At 45.6% G+C, this 19,461-nt stretch overlaps 1 protein-coding gene across 5 annotated transcripts in view; it reads right to left on the minus strand.

Annotated features, from left to right (window-relative positions):
- Nucleotides 1-8,487, minus strand: part of lrp12 (low density lipoprotein receptor-related protein 12) — an 82,086-nt gene extending 73,599 nt beyond the window's left edge. For 2 of the 5 annotated variants that reach the window (XM_048529941.2, XM_048529938.2), the window contains exon 1: nt 7,870-8,485. In XM_048529941.2, coding sequence (XP_048385898.1) covers nt 7,870-7,981 — 112 coding nt within the window. In that variant the 5' untranslated portion in view covers nt 7,982-8,485. Of the gene's footprint in view, nt 1-7,869 lie in introns of all 5 variants that reach the window. The other 3 variants (XM_048529940.2, XM_048529939.2, XM_059646027.1) reach the window with 2 other exon arrangements.
- Between the last annotated feature and the right edge of the window lie 10,974 nt (nt 8,488-19,461).

The following is a 19,461-nucleotide window of genomic DNA, read 5'->3' on the forward strand; positions in this document are numbered from 1 at the left end:
GCTCATGATGCCTATATTCCTTTAAAGAGCATTTTAAAAATACCGGGATGGAACACATTTTCTCTTTCGTCAAACTTTGCAGTTTGCGTTTCAGGCACCCACACACTCTGCGTAAAGTATACTCCGTTAAAGTGTCTTTAACACGTTCTCCAAATTCAACATCGTAAATGCTGAAACAAATCTAAATGTGGTCAGACCTCGTGAGGTGGACTGAACTCATGTGGAAGTCAGCAGTGACTCATTACAACTCCGAACAGATGAGCCGGCTTAAATCACGATTACGATGCACTCTACGTCAACTGTTTTTTTTAAGCGATAGTGCACACCTTTTGACTTATAGTCACTTCCTTAAATCTGGAATCTTGTACTGCTAAAGGAAGGCAAGAAGCGGGACAGGGGTACAATCTAGCTTCCTCCATCACAGATACTGCTGAGCTGCAGCAGCAGCCACTGTATTGGATTTCATTATGTTACAGTTAAGAGCACACTCAGCAAGATTAAAATGAAGACAAGATAACAAAGTGTGAAAGAGTATCAGAGATAATGGGAACTGCAGATGCTGGAGATTCAAGATAACAAAATGTGAGGCTGGATGAACACAGCAGGCCAAGCAGCATCTCAGGAGCACAAAAGCTGACGTTTCGGGCCTAGAACCTTCAGAGAGGGGGGATGGGGAGAGGGAACTGGAATAAATAGGGAGAGAGGGGGAGGCGGACCGAAGATGGAGAGTAAAGAAGATAGGTGGAGAGGGTGTAGGTGGGGAGGTAGGGAGGGGATAGGTCAGTCCAGGGAAGACGGACAGGTCAAGGAGGTGGGATGAGGTTAGTAGGTAGCTGGGGGTGCGGCTTGGGGTGGGAGGAAGGGATGGGTGAGAGGAAGAACCGGTTAGGGAGGCAGAGACAGGTTGGACTGGTTTTGGGATGCAGTGGGTGGGAAGAGCTGGGCTGGTGGTGTGGTGCAGTGGGGGAAGGGGATGAACTGGGCTGGTTTAGGGATGCAGTAGGGGAAGGGAGATTTTGAAACTGGTGAAGTCCACATTGATACCATATGGCTGTAGGGTTCCCAGGCGGAATATGAGTTGCTGTTCCTGCAACCTTCGGGTGGCATCATTGTGGCAGTGCAGGAGGCCCATGATGGACATGTCATCAAGAGAATGGGAGGGGGAGTGGAAATGGTTTGCGACTGGGAGGGCACCACCCAAGACATTTTTCCATCCCCTCCCCTGTCTGCTTTCTGGAGAGACCACTCTCTCCGTGACTCCCTTGTTCGCTCCACACTGCCCTCCAACCCCACCACACCCGGCACCTTCCCCTGCAACCGCAGGAAATGCTACACTTGTCCCCACACCTCCTCCCTCACCCCATCCCAGGCCCCAAGATGACATTCCACAATCAAGCAGAGGTTCACCTGCACATCTGCCAATGTGGTATACTGCATCCAATGTACCCGGTGCGGCTTCCTCTACATTGGGGAAACCAAGCGGAGGCTTGGGGACCGCTTTGCAGAACACCTCCGCTCAGTTCGCAACAAACAACTGCACCTCCCAGTCGCAAACCATTTCCACTCCCCCTCCCATTCTCTTGATGACATGTCCATCATGGGCCTCCTGCACTGCCACAATGATACCACCCGAAGGTTGCAGGAACAGCAAACTCATATTCCGCCTGGGAACCCTGCAGCCATATGGTATCAATGTGGACTTCACCAGTTTCAAAATCTCCCCTTCCCCTACTGCATCCCTAAACCAGCCCAGTTCATCCCCTCCCCCCACTGCACCACACAACCAGCCCAGCTCTCCCCCCCACCCCCCCCCCCCCCCCCCCCCCCCCCCCCCCCACCCCACCCACCCACCCACTGCATCCCAAAACCAGTCCAACCTGTCTCTGCCTCCCTAACCGGTTCTTCCTCTCACCCATCCCTTCCTCCCACCCCAAGCCGCACCCCCAGCTACCTACTAACCTCATCCCACCTCCTTGACCTGTCCGTCTTCCCTGGACTGACCTATCCCCTCCCTACCTCCCCACCTACACCCCTCTCCACCTATCTTCTTTACTCTCCATCTTCGGTCCGCCTCCCCCTCTCTCCCTATTTATTCCAGTTCCCTCCCCCCATCCCCCTCTCTGATGAAGGGTCTAGGCCCGAAATGTCAGCTTTTGTGCTCCTGAGATGCTGCTTGGCCTGCTGTGTTCATCCAGCCTCACATTTTATTATCTTGGAATCTCCAGCATCTGCAGTTCCCATTATCTCTGATTAAAATGAAGGCAGTCTGGAATGGATCAACATTTAGAATAGGTACAAAAACAAAACTCAAGAAGTCTAACTGACTAATTTCACCTGCAAAAATATTTCTCACAGCGAATATCTGATCCCATTGTTTAGTGAGTATCAGACGGAAAGCACTGCTGCCTGAATAATGAGGATTGAGCACTGTGACAAAGATGGATATTAGTGCTGAAAATTAACGGCTGGTACAATAAGATTGGTTAAAATAACATACTTCTGAAACATGAAGATTTCAAATCTCTCATGAGACTATTCAGCTCTTTAAAAAAAAAATATCACCACTGCTTATGATTTTCTTGAAAACAGGTCCAAAGTTGAAGGAAAACAACAGGAAGTGATGGGGGGGGGGGGGGGGGGGGAAGAGACAGACAGGGGGAATGACAGAGAGAAGGGCAGGGGGGGAGGGGGAACGAGAGACAGACCCCGGGCAGGGAGGGGGGACGGACGGACGAGAGACAGACAGGCAGAAGGGGAACAACAGACAGACGGGCGGGGAGACGAGAGACAGACCCCGGGGTTGGGGGGGGGGGGGAAGAAGAGAGAGAGAGAGGAGAGAGAATGACAGACAGGCGGCGGGGGGGGAGAAAAGGAGAGACAGACGGGGGGGGTGGTACAGAATGACAGACAGGCGGGGGGGGGGGGGGGGAGAAGAACTACAGACACAGATAGAGGGGGGGAGTTCCTGCAGTGCCACAATGATGCCACCCGAAGGTTGCAGGAACAGCAACTCATTCTGCTTGGGAACCCCTGCAGCCTAATGGTATCAATGTGGACTTCACCAGCTTCAAATCTCCCCTTCCCCCACCGCATCCCTAAACAAGCCCAGTTCGTCCCCTCCCCCCACTGCACCACACAACCAGCCCAGCTCTTCCCCTCCACCCCACTGCATCCCAAAACCAGGCCAACCTGTCTCTGCCTTCCTAACCTGTTCTTCCTCTCACCCATCCCTTCCTCCCACTCCAAGCCGCACCTCCATCTCCCACCTACTAACCTCATCCCACCTCCTTGACCTGTCCGTATTCCCTGGACTGACCTATCCCCTCCCTACCTATCTTCTCTTCTCTCCATCTTCGGTCCGCCTCCCCCTCTCTCCCCATTTATTCCAGAACCCTCACCCCCAACCCCCTATCTGATGAAGGTTCTAGGCCCGAAACGTCAGCTTTTGTGCTCCTGAGATGCTGCTTGGCCTGCTGTGTTCATCCAGCCTCACATTTTATTATCTTGGAATCTCCAGCATCTGCAGTTCCCATTATCTCTCACATTTTATTATCTTGGATCTCCAGCATCTGCAGTTCCCATTATCTCTAAAACTATAAAGCTCCCTTGTTTCCAGGTGAATTTTGGTGCCTACCTAGCCATGCAATCAGACTTTGCTCATTCAAACTTGGAGACAACAGTTTGCGGCACATAATGGGGTCAAGCTGGATGTGATTACATGGCATTTTAAGCGTTGCTGTACTGCGTGGAATCAGACCAAGTTGTCCAGGCTGACCAGATATCCTCAATTAATCTAGTCTCATTTGCAATCATTGGGCCAACTTCATTCTAAATCCTTCCTATTCATATACTCATACAGATGCCTTTTAAATGTTCTAACTATACAGTCTCCACCACTTCCTCTATAGAATGAGCCGCCAGATGGAGTTTAACTTCAATAAACATGAGCTGCCGCATTTTGGAAAGGCAAAGATCAGGGCTGGACTTATACACTTAAAAGAAAAGGTCCTGAGAGTGTTACTGAACAAAGGGACCTTGCAGTGCAGGTTCATTATTGCTTGATAGTGCAGTTGCAAGTTGACAGGATAGTTAAGGTGGTGTTTGGTACGCTTGCTTTTACTGCTCAGTGCAGTGAATTCATGAGTTGAGAGGCCATGTTGCAACTTCACAAGACATTGGTAGGTCATTTTTGAAATACTGCATTCCTTTCAGGTCTCCCTGCTGTGGAGAGGGTGTTGCAAAACCTGAAAGGGTTCAGAAAAGATTTACAAGAATGTTGACAGGGTTGGGAGAATTTGAGCCAAAGGAAGAGGGTGAATAGGCTGGGGCTATTTTCCTTGCAGCAGAGGCTGAGTGGATGTCCTTACAGAAGTTTATAAAATTATGTGGGGCAGAGAAAGGATGAATAGCCAAGGTCTTTTCCCCAGGGTCGGGGAGTCTAAAACTAGAGGGCATAGGTTTAAAGAGAGAGGGGAAAGATTTAGAAGGGACCTAAGGGGAATCTTTTTCCACACAAAGGATGATGCATAATTATTTTAACATAGAGTCATACATTGTCACATTAAAGTCTCCATGTATTCATAAACTGCAATTGGGCTAGCATGCAAAATCTGCCAAGAAACTACACTACAAGCTGTAGAACATTTTTCACATTGTTCTGGGTTTCTTACTGCAACGATTAACTTCAAATTACATGCTTCAAATCAAGCAAATTAAAATGGTTTAAACAGCTTGTTTAAAAATTCTGGATGACAAAGTGTGAAGCTGGATGAACACAGCAGGCCAAGCAGCATTTCAGGAGCACAAAAGCTGACATTTCGGCCTAGACCCTTCAGAGAGGGGGATGAGGAGAGGGTTCTGGAATAAATAGGGAAAGAGGGGGAGGCGGACCAAAGATGGAGAGAAAAGAAGATAGGTGGAGAGGAGAGTACAGGTGGGGAGGTAGGGAGGGGATAGGTCAGTCCAGGTAAGACAGACAGGTCAGGGAGGTGGGATGAGGTTAGTAGGTAGGAAATGGAGGTGCGGCTTGAGGTGGGAGGAGGGGTTGGGAGAGAGGAAGAACTGGTTAGGGAGGCAGAGACAGGCTGGGCTGGTTTTGGGAAGCGGGGGGGGGGGGCAGGAAACAAGCTGGGCTGGTTGTGTGATGCAGTGGAGGGAGGGGACAAACTGGGCTGGTTTTGGGATGCGGTGGGGGAAAGGGGAGATTTTGAAGCTTGTGAAGTCCACATTGATGCCATTGGGCTGCAGGGTTCCCAAGCGGAATATGAGTTGCTGTTCCTGCAACCTTCGGGTGGCCTCATTGCGGCACTGCAGGAGGCCCATGATGGACATGTCGTCTAAAGAATGGGAGGGGGAGTTAAAATGGTTCTCGACTGGGAGGTGCAGTTGTTTATTGCGAACAGAGTGGAGGTGTTCTGCAAAGCGGTCCCCAAGCTTCCGCCTGGGCACCCGCATGGGCCCAAGCTATGCCTGCCTCTTTGTAGGTTACTTGGAACAGTGCCTCTTCCGCACCTACACAGGCCCCAAACCCCACCTCTTCCTCCGTTACATTGATGACTGTATCAGCGCCACCTCTTACTCCCCAGAGGAGCTCAAACAGTTCATCCATTTTACCAACACCTTCCACCCCAACCTCAAGGTCACCTGGGCCATCTCCAACACATCCTTCACCTTCCTGGACTTCTCAGGCAACCAGCTAGAAACTGATGTCCATTTCAAGCCCACCGACTCCCACAGCTACCGAGAATACACCTCCTCCCACCCACCCTCCTGCAAAAATTCCATCCCCTATTCCCAATTCCTCCGCCTCCGCCCCCACGATGAAGCATTCCACTCCAGCACATCCCAGATATCCAAGTTCTTCAAGGACCACAATTTTCCCGCCGCAGTCATCGAGAACGTCCTTGACCACGTCTCCCACGACACATCCCTCACACCCCGCCCCGCCACAACCGCCCCAAGAGGATCCCCCTCGTTCTCACACACCACCCTACCAACCTCCGGATACAACACATCATCCTCCGACACTTCTGCCATCTACAATCCGACCCCACCACCCAAGACATTTTTCCATCCCCACCCTTGTCTGCCTTCCGGAGAGACCACTCTCTCCGTGACTCCCTTGTTCGCTCCATGCTCCCTTCTCACCCCACCACACCTGGCACCTTCCCCTGCAACAGCAGGAAGTGCTACACTTGCCCCCCACACCTCCTCCCTCACCCCTATCCCAGGCCCCAAGATGACTTTCCATATTAAGCAGAGGTTCACCTGCACATCTGCCAATGTGGTATACTGTATCCATTGTACCCAGTGTGGCTTCCTCTACATTGGGGAAACCAAGCGGAGGCTTGGGGACCGCTTTGCAGAACACCTCCGCTTGGTTCGCAATAAACAACTGCACCTCCCAGTCGTGAACCATTTTAACTCCCCCTCCCATTCTTTAGACGACATGTCCATCATGGGCCTCCTGCAGTGCCACAGTGAGGCCACCCAAAGGTTGCAGGAACAGCAACTCATATTCCGCTTGGGAACCCTGCAGCCCAATGGTATCAATGTGGACTTCACCAGCTTCAAAATCTCCCCTTCCCCCACTGCATCCCAAAACCAGCCCAGTTTGTCCCCTCCCCCCACTGCATCCCAAAACCAGCCCAGCCTGTCTCCACCTCCCTAACCTGTTCTTCCTCTCACCCATCCCCTCCTCCCACCTCAAGCCACACCTCCATCTCCTACCTACTAACCTCATCCCACCTCCCTGACCTGTCTGTCTTCCCTGGACTGACTATCCCCTCCCTACCTATCTTCTTTTTTCTCCATCTTCAGTCCACCTCACCCCCTCTCCCTATTTATTCCAGAACCCTCTCCCCATCCCCCTCTCTGATGAAGGGTCTAGGCCCAAAAATCAGCCTTTGTGCTCCTGAGATGCTGCTTGGCCTGCTGTGTTCATCCAGCTTCACACTTTATTATCTTGGATTCTCCAGCATCTGCAGTTCCCATTATCTCTATTTAAAAATTCTGGAGTCTTTGTGCTTCTAAAGAATGCACAGTTCATGGGTCAGGCAGATCTTTTAATATATCCCAAAGTTATTATAAGCAGCACAACATCCCAATTGGAATAGTTTGATCTCAACTACATAATATTCAAACACTCCAGGGAGACATACAATGAGGTTACAATAAAAAAGTAGAAATGAACAAACAGAAAACATAATTTCAAAGTCATTCAACAGAGACGAGGTAAGGGGGCAGTGTCCCATAAACACTGCACAACATTGGTAACACAACATATGTACAACCTAAACCCACAATAGGTTCATGATCGTAAACTGACCCTCAAGGGAAATATCAAATGGAAATAGTTTCCCAATAATAGAGGGGGGAAAAAACCCATTCAGATCAACACAAACAACTCAAATATTGTCTAGCATCTGCTTATACAGCAGAACTGGCAGCTGGATCTTGAAGCAAATTAAAAATTCTCAAACAAAACGTTGGAAATCTAGACACAGGCAATATGAGGAAATACAAAAAAAGAGACTAAAAGATAAAAAAGGCCATCTACTATCTGATTTCCACACGTTATTTTATTAGATTACTCTTTTTGCTTAAAACACACCAGGAGGTTCGGGTCTGACACCTTTGAAAACTTCCAAGTCTCCCATTGTGCAAAATAGCTAATGCTCACATGTTTTAATCAATCGAGGTTTTACAGTTTACTATGAATGCAAAACAGTAAAAGCAAATTGCGGAGACAGCTTTCGCACCTACTAATAACAGCCAACAGCATCTATGACTTCTACTTTAGACTGAAATGGCACGAGAGAACAATGCTCGAGATGAAATTTTCTCATTATAAAGAAGCTCTGTACTCACCGGGGAAGGTGAAGAGAAGAATGATGATGAGTGTGAACAGCCGGGTATCCGAAGATGAATAGGGGGAGGTCAAGATTTTCCGAACACACTTGCAAGAGTAGGCTAGTGCCATAACCAGGCCTTGGGAGAAGGCGACCCGGTTTCGCGGGGGGGGGGGGGGGTGAAGAAGAAGCCTAGATACGCAGAGGGTGGGAGAAGAAGTCTGGAGTCGCTCGGAGAGCTTGGTGACGCCGGCTGAAGCCTCAGGGTTGAGAGGCGCTTTGCTCGCCGCTCACGCAAACCATCATCCGGACAACGAATAACTTGAGACTCCGAATCCCAACAGGCGGCTGAGCGTGGCTCCAGGCCTCGTCGCATTTAGAGAGGTGGGCGGCTTTTTAAAAAAAGGCACCGACATGAGACCCCAGTTCTCAGAACGAAACAGAAAACCAACCATTTCCCACCATTTATCTCTCGGTCCCAGGCTCTATGTTTAATCATCTGCCCAGGTCGAAGAAAGTCCGTGCTCGACAACGTCACCGCCCAGCCGGGGAAAGTAGTCCAGCCCCGCCCCGTTTCCCAAATCCTTCAAACACCGTTTCTCCCGCATTGTCTTCCGTCTCCAACTCAGTTCTAGTCCCTCTCCCCATCATGCTCGCTCTTCCCAATACAACCCCCCTCCCCATTATTTATAAAACCCATCATTTATACATTTAACCTCTCTCCTAATCCTCCCTTCTTATACACGGAGGAAATTATGCATGAGGACTGAAATTTTTCGAGAATGCAGTTAATAGGTTGATATGGGAGAACCAGTGGATGCGGTTTATTTGGACTTTAATAAGGCGTTCACTGGGATCCCACATAATAGATCAGCATGCAAAATTAAAGGTCAAGGGATTGAGGGTAGTGTAACAACATAAATAGACCATAAAACAATAAAATGTAGGAACAGAATAAGGCCATTTAGCCCATTGAGTCTGCTCTGCCATTCAAGCATGATTGATATGTTTCTCAAGCCCATTCTGCTGCCTTCTCCCTATAACACTTGATCCCTTTACGAATCATCTTCATATCAATCTCTGTCTTAAAAACACTCTTGGTTTCCACAGCCTTTTGTGGCAATGTGTTCCATGGATTTACCAGGGCCTGCTGAAGGATTTCCTCCTCATCTCAGTTCTAAAGGATTGTCTCTTCATTCTGAGACTGTCCTCGAATCCTAGTCTGTCCTACTAGTGGAAATGCCTTCTGTACTCTATCCAGGCCTCTTAGTATGCTGTAAGTTTCAATGAGAATCATCCCTCCTCTCCCCATGCTTCCAAGCTCTAAGTATAGACCCAAAGTTCTCAATCCCTCCTCATATGGCAAGCCCTTCATTCCCAGGATCATGTTGGTGAACCTCCTCTGGAACCCATCCATGGGAATCAGTGCTTGGACTCCAGCATTTCTCGATGTATATGAATGATTTAAATGAGGGAAATAAATGCACTAAGCTTAAAAAAGACACAAAGCTGGGAGGAGTTCGCAGAGATGATTCAATGTGATTTCAATAAATTGAGTGAGTGGGCAAATATATGATAGATGAAATATAATGAGGAAAAATGTAGGATTTTCCACTTTGGTAGAAAAAACATGTTGGCAGATTGCAATCGATTGGGGAAAGGAGAGGTGCAATGAGATCTGAGTGTCCTTTTACACCAATTGCTAAAAGTAAGTCGGCAGATGCAGCTGGCAGTGAAGAAGGCAATTGAATGTTTACCTTCATAGCAAGAGGATTTGAGGAAAAGTGCATGGATCTCTCACTTCAATTGTGCATGATGAGACCAGACCTGTAAAATTGTATGTAGCTTTGTCTCCTTACCTGAGGAAAGATGTTTTGACAGTGGAGGGAGTGCAATAGTGGTTAAGCAGACTGATTCCTGAGATGGCAGGACTGATGTATGAAGAGAGACTAGATTGGTTAGGACTTACCTACCATCCCACCAGCATCCATATCTAGAGGATCATTAACTGCGATTCCCACCACCTCCAGTGAGATGTTACCACTGGACACATATTCCCTTCCCATCCATTGTCAGCCTTGTGCAGGGACTTCCTGGTCCCCTCTTCTTTCAGTCCCAACACCATCCCACAGCCTCACAGCACCTTACACTGCAACTGCAGAAAGTGTAACACCTGTCTGTTTACTTCTTCCCTTCTCAGTATTCAAGGGCCCAAATTCCAAGTGAAACAGCACTTTACCTGCACTTCACACAATCTAGTCCACCGCATTCGCTGCTCACAATATGGTCTTCTCTATAGTGGGGAAACATAGCGTAGACTCAGTGACTACTTTGCAGAACACTTTTGTTCTGTTCACAAAAAAGACCCTGAACTTCTAGTTGCCTGCCACTACCACACACCACCCTGTTCCCTATCCAAAATCACTGCCTCAGGCTTGCTGCAGTGTTCTAATGAAGATCACTGCAAGCTGGAAGGACAGGACCTCATTTTCTGCCTGGAGACACTGCAGCCCTTCATATTCAATATCAAGTTCAACAACTTTAGGGCTTGAGCTCTTCTATGTCCTTCTCCCCCCGCCTCCAAAACCAGGCCTTGTTATCCCATAGAGTGCTATTACACACCACACATTATTAGCCACTAACAGTCCCTAATCACAGCTATTCACTCTCCTAGCAAGATTCTTTGTCTGTCTAACTGCTCTTGTTTCTCTTTGGCATCTATTTCCACTTATCATTTACCTCCTCTCCCAACCCTAACGTAAATATATAAACCAACATTTTCCTAGATACCATCAGTTCTGAGGAAGCATCACTCGATCCAAAACATTAACTCTGATTTTTCTTCGCAATTGCTGCCAAATCTGCTGAGATTTGCCAGCAATTTCTACATTTGTCTTTGGTTAGGACCATAGTCATTAGTGTTTAGAATGAAAGGGGTATCTCATAGAAACCTATAAAATTCAAACTGGCATAGACAAGGTAAACGCGAGAAAGATGTTCTCGATGACTGGAGAGTCCAGAATCAGAGATCATAGGCTAAAGGCACAGTATGGTCCATTTAGCACTGAGATGAGGAGAAATTTCTTTATCCAGAGAGTGGTGAGCCTGTAGAATGCTGTGCCAAAGAAAGGTGAATATTTTGAATTTCAGAAGGAGTTTGTTCAAAGGATAAGGGGAGAAAGTGGCAACAGGATACTGAGTTGGATAATCAGCCGTGATCATATTGAGAGATGAACATAGAACATAAAATATTACAGCACGGTACGGGCCCTTCGGCCTTCGATGTTGTGCCGACCTGTCATACCGATCTCAAGCCCATCTAACCTACACTATTCCATGTACGTCCATATGCTTGTCCAATGACGACTTAAATGTACCTAAAGTTGGAGAATCTACTACTGTTGCAGGCAAAGCGTTCCATTCCCTCACTACTCTCTGAGTAAAGAAACTACCTCTGACATCTGTCCTATATCTTTCACCCCACAATTTAAAGCTATGCCCCCTCGTGCTCGCCATCTCCATTCTAGGAAAAAGGCTCTCTCTATCCACCCTATCTAACCCTCTGATTATTTTATATGTTTCAATTAAGTAAGTGAAGTATGTTTGAAGGGCTTAATGGCTTACTCTTATTTTCTACCTCATCTGATCTCCCATCCCCTTATCTCATCTTCCACATCGACATCTTTCCTTCCCCATCAACTCATGCACCTCCCCTATTTCCCTCTCTCCCTCCCCTTCCCCACCTCCATTCCCCTCATTATTTTTAAATGAAACTTGAGTACTTGTTACTTAAGATAACGAGGTGTAGAGCTGGATGAACACAAGCAACGTCAGAGGAGCAGGAAAGCTGACATTTTGGGCCTAGGTCCTTTTTCAGAAATTGTACCCAATAGCACCTAGCCCTGCCGGATTTTCACCATCCCCCCAGACCTCCCTCTTGCTGAGGATGAATGGTCAGCCCTCAGTAGAAGGCTCACCTTTATCCCCCTCCACCCTGACATCAACAAACACCGCTTATACTTGGACGTTGAAATTTTTGTTACGAAACCTCTACTTATTATTCAACTTATTTTTGATCAACCTAATGATCCATCTTTTTTATCATCATAATAATCTTTGAATGCAAAATTTTCAGAAATTCTTTAATAAACTTTTTGTTGCTTGTTATATTTTTGTTTAGATTTCAGGCAGCTGTCATATCTTGATTTTTTTGGAACAAATAGCAGGCTGTGTTTGAAGATAGCACCTATAGCAGTGACAACAAAATAAAGTAATTTTGGCAGTGGGGAACCCAGCCAATTTTTTGAGATAAGATTTAAATCACTTAAACTGCCTGTGTGGCTTCAAATGGCTTAAGTACTTCATCATGACTCTCTCAAACATGTTGCATATTTTAATAATAGGCTCTTGCTGACTACTATTTGTTGTCATGATAAATAAATGGAAGAAAAGATTGCCTTTCATGACCTCAGACTTGCTATATTGCCTTACAGTCAATAAAATACTTTGTAAGTGAAGCTAGTGTTATAATGCTTGAAAACACTGCAGCCAATTCATTTGCAGCAAGTCCTCAGGATGCGCGATGAAATAATGAATGTTGATGTTGATTGAAGGCTAACTATTGGCCAGGATACTGGGGATAACATTTCATATTTGACTGGTCAGAGACTGGTTAATGACGTTAGGTCACACTGGATCCAAAGAGACCTAACTAATTGGATGCAAAATTGGCTTAACAGCCAAAGACAGATGGCGGTGATAGAGTTGTTGTTCACACTGATGCCCCGTGACCAGCAGTGTGCTGCAAGGGTCAGTGCAGGGTCCACTATTGTTTATCATTTATGTAAATAATTTGGATGACAGTATAGGAGGCATGGTTTGTAAGTTTGTAGATGACACCAAATTGGTGATATAATGGGCAGAGAAGGTTATCTAAGAGAATGATGGGATCTTGATCAACTAGGCTAGTTGGCCAATGGATGGCAGCTGAAGTTTAATGCAGATAAATGCAAAGTGTTGCATTTTGATAAAACAAACCAGCGTAGGACTTATACCGTTATTGAGCACAGAGACCAAGGGATTTAGATACACAGTTCCTCGAAAGTGATGTCACAGATAGACAGTGTAGTGAAGAAGATATTAGGCACATTTGCCTTCATTGGTCAGAGTATTTAGTACAGGAGTTGGGACCTCATATTGTAGTTGTACTAGACATTAATAAGGCCACATTCGGAGTACTGTGTTCAATTCTGGTCACCCGGCTATTAAAGTGGAAAGGGTGCAAAACACATTTTCAAGGATATTACTGAAACTGGAGGATTTAAGCTATAACATGACATCTTGATTTGATTTATTGTAGTCACAAGTGCAGCACAGTAGCTCAGTGGTTAGGACTGCCGCTTCACAGTGCCAGGGATCTGTGTGAACTTTGCATGTTCTCCTTGTGCGTGCATGGGTTTCTTCCCACAGTCCAAAGATGTGCATGTTAGGTGGATTGGCCGTGCTAACTTACCCATAGTATCCAGGGGATATGCAAGTTAGGTGGATTAGCCATGGAAAATATAGGGTTTCAGAGACTGGGTGGATCTGTGTGGGATGCTCTTCAGAGGGTCAGTGTGGACTCACTGGGTCGAATGGCCTGCTGTCACATAGTAGGGATTCAATGATTCCACATGTACTTAAGTACTGTGAAAAGTTTTGTTCTGTGAGCAGTACCAACAGATCGTTGTAAGTGAGGACATACTGATGAGAGAATGCTTAGACAGAGCGAAACATACTAGGTTAAGGCTACACAGGATTACAAAGCGAGATTAAGATTTGTTAGAAAGGTCCATTCAGGAATCTAATAACAATAGGGAATAAGGTGTTCTTGAACCAGTTGGAGTATATGTTCAAGCTTCTATATCTTCTGCCTGACAGAAAACTTTGTAAGAGAGTCTTTGATGGTGTTGGCAACCTTTTTGCAGCAAGGAGAAGTGTAAATAGAATCCGTGGATAGAAGTTTGGCTTCTGTGCTGGTCTGGGCTGTGCACACAACTTCCCACAGTTTCTTACAGTTCTGGGAAGAGCAGTTGCCATACCAGGCCATCATGCACCTGGATAGAATGCTTTCTATGGAACATTTGTAAACATTGGTGAGAGACTGGAAAGGCTAAGACTTTTCTTCTCCTGGATGCTGAGTGGTGACATTATAGAAGTTTATAAAGGTATGAGGGGCATGAATAAGGTGAATGGCCAAGGTACTTTCCCCAGGGTAGGCAAGTCCAAACTAGCAGGTATGGTTTTAAGGTGAGAGGGGAAAGATTTAAAACAGACCTGAAAGGCAACTTTTTCACACAGAGGGTGGTGCGTAGATGGAATGAGCTGCTAGAGGAAGTGGTAGAGGTGAGTACAATTTAAAGACATTTGGACAAGCACATGAATATGGGCCAAACACAAGTGAATGGTATGAGTTTAGTTTAAGAAACCTGACTAGCATGGGCGAGTTGACCTGAATGGTCTGTTTCGTGCTGTATGACTCTGTGACTATGGCTACTGTAATGGGGGTCTTTCACATTTGTGTGAGAGGGTGGATTTATCACCTGATAAATAAAAGATAAGTAAAGGATAGTGGCTCCAACAATGCTGAACCCCCTTATTGTTCACTCTTGTGTCAGTCTGTGCACAAGTGATTTAAGGAGTGGCAGTTGAATGTACAATCTCTGTTTAAGAAACAAGTGATATCACTAAGGCAAAGTTGACAGATTTGACTGTCAGATGATCTATTCTGAGGCTTAGAATGACATTTTGGAGGGGGGATGTGTCCAAATAATAGTGTTGGGAATAGTTTAAAGATAAGCAAAGTGAAGCCGATTCATTCTATGAGAATTCTGGTTTGTTCATAGTGCCATCAATAATATGTAATGCCAGAATAAAACACTATAAACCATGCCTCATCTTGAATATTTTTATTTAAATGAAAAAAGTTGAATTTTGTTCTACTTTATAATTCTTCCTATGACTAGCTTTTCAGAAGGTTGATTAAATAAATAGAATTCTGAAGTAAAGTGGAAACATTATCCAATTTAGTAAAGTCACAGTAAAGCCACCAGCATTATTAAGCATTTGAAGCAAGTGACCATTGTTATAGAACATAGAACATAGAACAATACAGCGCAGAACAGGCCCTTCGGCCCTTGATGTTGTGCCAACCTGTGGACTAATCTAAGCCCCTCCCCCTACACTATCCCATCATCATCCATATGCTTATCCAAGGGCTGTTTAAATGCCCCTAATGTGGCTGAGTTAGCTACATTGGCAGGCACGGCCTTCCATGCCCTTACCACTCTCTGAATAAAGACCCTGCCTCTGACATCTGTCTGAAATCTATCACCCCTCAATTTGTAGCTATGCCCCCTTGAACAAGCTGAAGTCATCATCCTCTGAAAAAGACTCTCACTGCCCACCCTATCTAATCCTCTGATCATCTTGTATGTCCCTATTAAATCCTCTCTTAGCCTCCTTCCCTCCAATGAGAACAGACCCAAGTCCCTCAGCCTTTCGTCATAGGGCCTGCACTCAAGACCAGGCAACATCCTGGTAAATCTCCTCTGCACCTTTTCCAAAGCTTCCACATCCTTCCTGCAAGATATTCCATCATATGCTCATTTTATCTTAAACTGTAAATTCACAACCTCTACGTAGAACATTTCACATTCCCTTTCTCAACTCTGTTGTAGTCAGGTGGTGGGAAATACAGCCAATTTGCACATAAACAACAAGAGATAAATCCGTTTTAATGATGTTGAATTGAGGGATAAATATTGGCCACACATAGTGAAAGTACAGAAAAACAGCATATTATTTAAACAGAGAGAGAGAACTCTGAGTGATAGCAGAAACCGGGGATCAGAAAAAAGTCAATATGCAGCTACAAGAAGTGATCATGAAGGCAAAATATATAAATACAAGGAGAATGGAAGATAAAAGTATGGAGCTTTTTGGCCGTTGTATAAAACGTTGTTGAGACTACATCTGGAATACTGTAAATAGTTTTAGACTCTTTATTTGAAGAAAGAATGTTGCACACATTGAAGTCGTTCAGAGAGGGTTCACTTGGCTGATACCCAGAATGGATTAGTATTACCTTATAAGGAAATATTTGGCAAGTTGCGGCTGCATCTGTTGCAGTTTAGGAGAATAAAAGGTAATCTGTTTGAAGCATACGTGATCTTGAGCAGATATGTCAGGGTGGATTTTGAAAGCATATTTCCCAGTGTGGGAGAAACTAGGACTTGTAGAGACAATATTTATTTTTAGAAAGGGTCTCTCATTTATGGTGGAGATGATGAAATATTTCCTTACCGACGACCATCAGTCTTTGGAACTTTCTTCCCCATGGAATGGTAGAGGCAGTATTGGATACTTTTCAGGAAAGAGTAGAGATGACTCATAAGAGATTCAAAGGTTGATGGGTTAGGCTACAACCTGATCAGCCATGATCTTGCTGAATGGAGCAGCTGAGTGGCCCAATCCTGCACCTCATTCAAATCATCACTCACAAGAGAGATTAAAGAAGTTAGCTTGTGGAAATTTGTGATGTGAATGATGGATATGACAGTTCAGGTTGAAGAGATAATGGTGAATGCCTGAAATGATGGTAAGAATGGGAATAACATTGACATCATTGTCTATGATATGTCTCTTTATTGTTTAGTCTGATGACAAAATTGAATTGCAAACAACATAGTGGACTGAATTTCATAATGATTTGTCAGTAGGTTTGTAGGCAGGAGGGGCTTGTAAAATGCTGCAATGCTGCAAGGCCTAACTGCCCTCTTCGACCTTTCTCTGTCATTTTAAAAGAGGTGTTGCAGGTTTTGGGTAATTTTCCAACGTTTGGACCTATTGAGACTCTTAAGCAGCTAATTAATGGCAACTTACAGCCTGATCTCAGTCCTGTCATTATTTTACCTGCAACAGCCCCGGATGCACTTCTTCCCTCCGTCACTGCTGCAGACGTAAGATCGGTCTTCCTGAGAATCAACCCAAGGAAATTGACATGCCTGGACAGAATCTACGGCCATACACTTCAATTCTGTGTGGACCAGCTGGTGAAGGTATTCACTGACATCTTCAATCTCTCCCACCTACAACCTGGAATCCCTACCTGCTTCAAGAACACCACCATCATCACAGTAACAAAGAAAGAACGTGCGATGTGCCTTAATGACCATTGCCTAGTGGTCCTGACCTCCATAGCCATGAGGTGCTTCGATAGGTTGGTCATGGCCCACATCAATTCAAGCCTGCTAGCCTACTTCAATCCCCTGCAATTTGCTTTTTGATGTAACAGGTCCACAGTGGTTGCCATTTCCATAGCTATGCTCTCATTCCTGGCATATCTGCACAATAAGGACATCTATGTCAGTCTCCTACTCATCAACTACAGCTCCCCCTTCAAAGCCATAAACCCCTCCGGATTGATCTCAAAACTCTAAGACCTAGGTCTTGGCTCCACCCTTAGCAATTGAAACCTCAGCTTCCTGACCCATAGACGACCAGCGATGAAGATAAATGACTGTATCTGTTCCATGATAACCCTCAACACCTGAGCAACCCCAAGGATGCATTCTTAGCCCCCTACTGTACTCCCTGTGCATGCATGAATGTGTAGCCAAATTCTGAATGAATACCATCTACAAGTTTGCTGGTGACACCAGAATAGTGGGTTAGATATCAAACAATGATATGTCAGAATACAGAAAGGTGATACAGGTCTTGGTGTTGTGGTGCTATGATAACAACCTCTCTCTTAATGTCAATAAAACTAAAGAACTGATCATTGACTTCAGAAAGAAAGGAGGAGAACATGCCCTCATCCAGATCAACAGAGTGGAGGTTGAGAGGGTTGACAGCTCAAGTTCCTAGGAGTGACTAACAACCTCTCTGGACGTCCAACATACATGCAACAGTCAAGAAGGCACAACAATGCCTCTTCTTCCTCAGGGGGCTTAAAAAATCCAGCATGTCCATGAGGATGCTCATCAACTTTTACAGATGCACCACAGAAAGCATACTCGCCGGGTGCATGATGGCCTGTTACGACAACTTCTCTGCCCAGAACCATAAGAAACTACAGAAGGTTGTGTGCTTGGCTCAAAGCATCACACAAGCCAAGCTATCATCCATGGACTCCATTTACACTTCTGGTTGCTGCAGAAAGGCTGCCAACATTATCAAAGATCCCTTCCATCTGATAATCCTCTCTAACCTCTTCTGTCTGACAGAAGATACAGAAGCTTGAATGCACACACCAACACGTTCACGGACAGCTGCCTCCCTACTGTTATTTGACTGATGAATGGACTCTCTAACTTCAAATAATGTTGATCATGTTAATATTGATCTTGCTTTGCGCACCTCATGGGCAGTGTAACCTGTGTACTATACTCTGTCCAAGCACCCCATGATCTATATGTCCTTGCTTACTGTAAACTGCCTGTACTGCTCATAAACAAAGATTCTCATTGTACTTAGGCATACATGACCACAATAAATCAAATAAAATCAAACTGGGAGAGCCCATGCCAAGCAGTTTTTTTTCTTGGCAAGACAGTGTTCACGGGTACCTTCTTTAGGGACCTTAGTGCTCACTGGAAGCACACACACCCCCAAAGTCATATCACATCTCTCGTTAATGCCCTCCAGGTCTCTCAAGCGCATCTCAGCCAACCACTGCCAAAACTGCTGTCAGACAGATGCTATCTACTAGAATATGTCCCTTCCAACACATCCAGTTCCATTGCAGGATACAACACTGACTCCTCAAACTCCCTATCTGAAACAGCTCATTGAGTTTTTTGAGAAGGTGACCAAGCATGTGGATGAGGGAAGGGAAGTTGACGTGGTGTACATGGACTTCAGTAAAGCCTTTGATAAGGTTCCACCTGGTAGGCTATTAGAGAAAATACAGAGGCATGGGATTGAGGGAGATTTCGCAGTTTGGATTAGAAACTGGCTTTCTGTAAGAAGGCAACGAGTACTGGTTGATGGAAAATATTCAGCCTGGAGTCCGGTTACTAGTGGTGTGCCTCAAGGATCTGTTTTGGGACCACTGCTGTTTGTCATTTTTATAAATGACTTGGATGCAGGCATTGGTGGATGGGTTAGTAAGTTTGCAGTTGACACTAAAGTCGGTGGAGTGGTGGACAGTTTGGAAGAATGTTGCAGGTTGCAGAGAGACTTGGATGAACTGCAGAATTGGGCTGAAAGGTGGCAAATGGAGTTTAATGCGGATAAATGTGAGGTGATTCACTTTGGGAGGAATAATAGGAAGGCAGAACACCAGGTCAATGGAAAGATTCTTGGTAGTGTGGATGTGCAGAGGGATCTTGGTGTCCATGTATATAGATCCCTGAAAGTTGCCACCCAGGTTGATAGTGCTGTTAAGAAGTCTTACGGTGTGTTAGGTTTTACTGGTAGAGGGATTGAGTTCCAGAGCCGTGATGTCATGCTGCAACTGTACAAAACGCGAGTGCGGCCTCATTTGGAATATTGCATGCAGTTCTGGTCACCTCATTACAGGAAGGCTGTGGAAGCATTGGAGAAGGTGCAGAGGAGATTTACCAGG

This window comes from Stegostoma tigrinum, chromosome 5 (genome assembly GCF_030684315.1).
Source record: "Stegostoma tigrinum isolate sSteTig4 chromosome 5, sSteTig4.hap1, whole genome shotgun sequence".
In the NCBI taxonomy this organism is placed as follows: domain Eukaryota; kingdom Metazoa; phylum Chordata; class Chondrichthyes; order Orectolobiformes; family Stegostomatidae; genus Stegostoma; species Stegostoma tigrinum.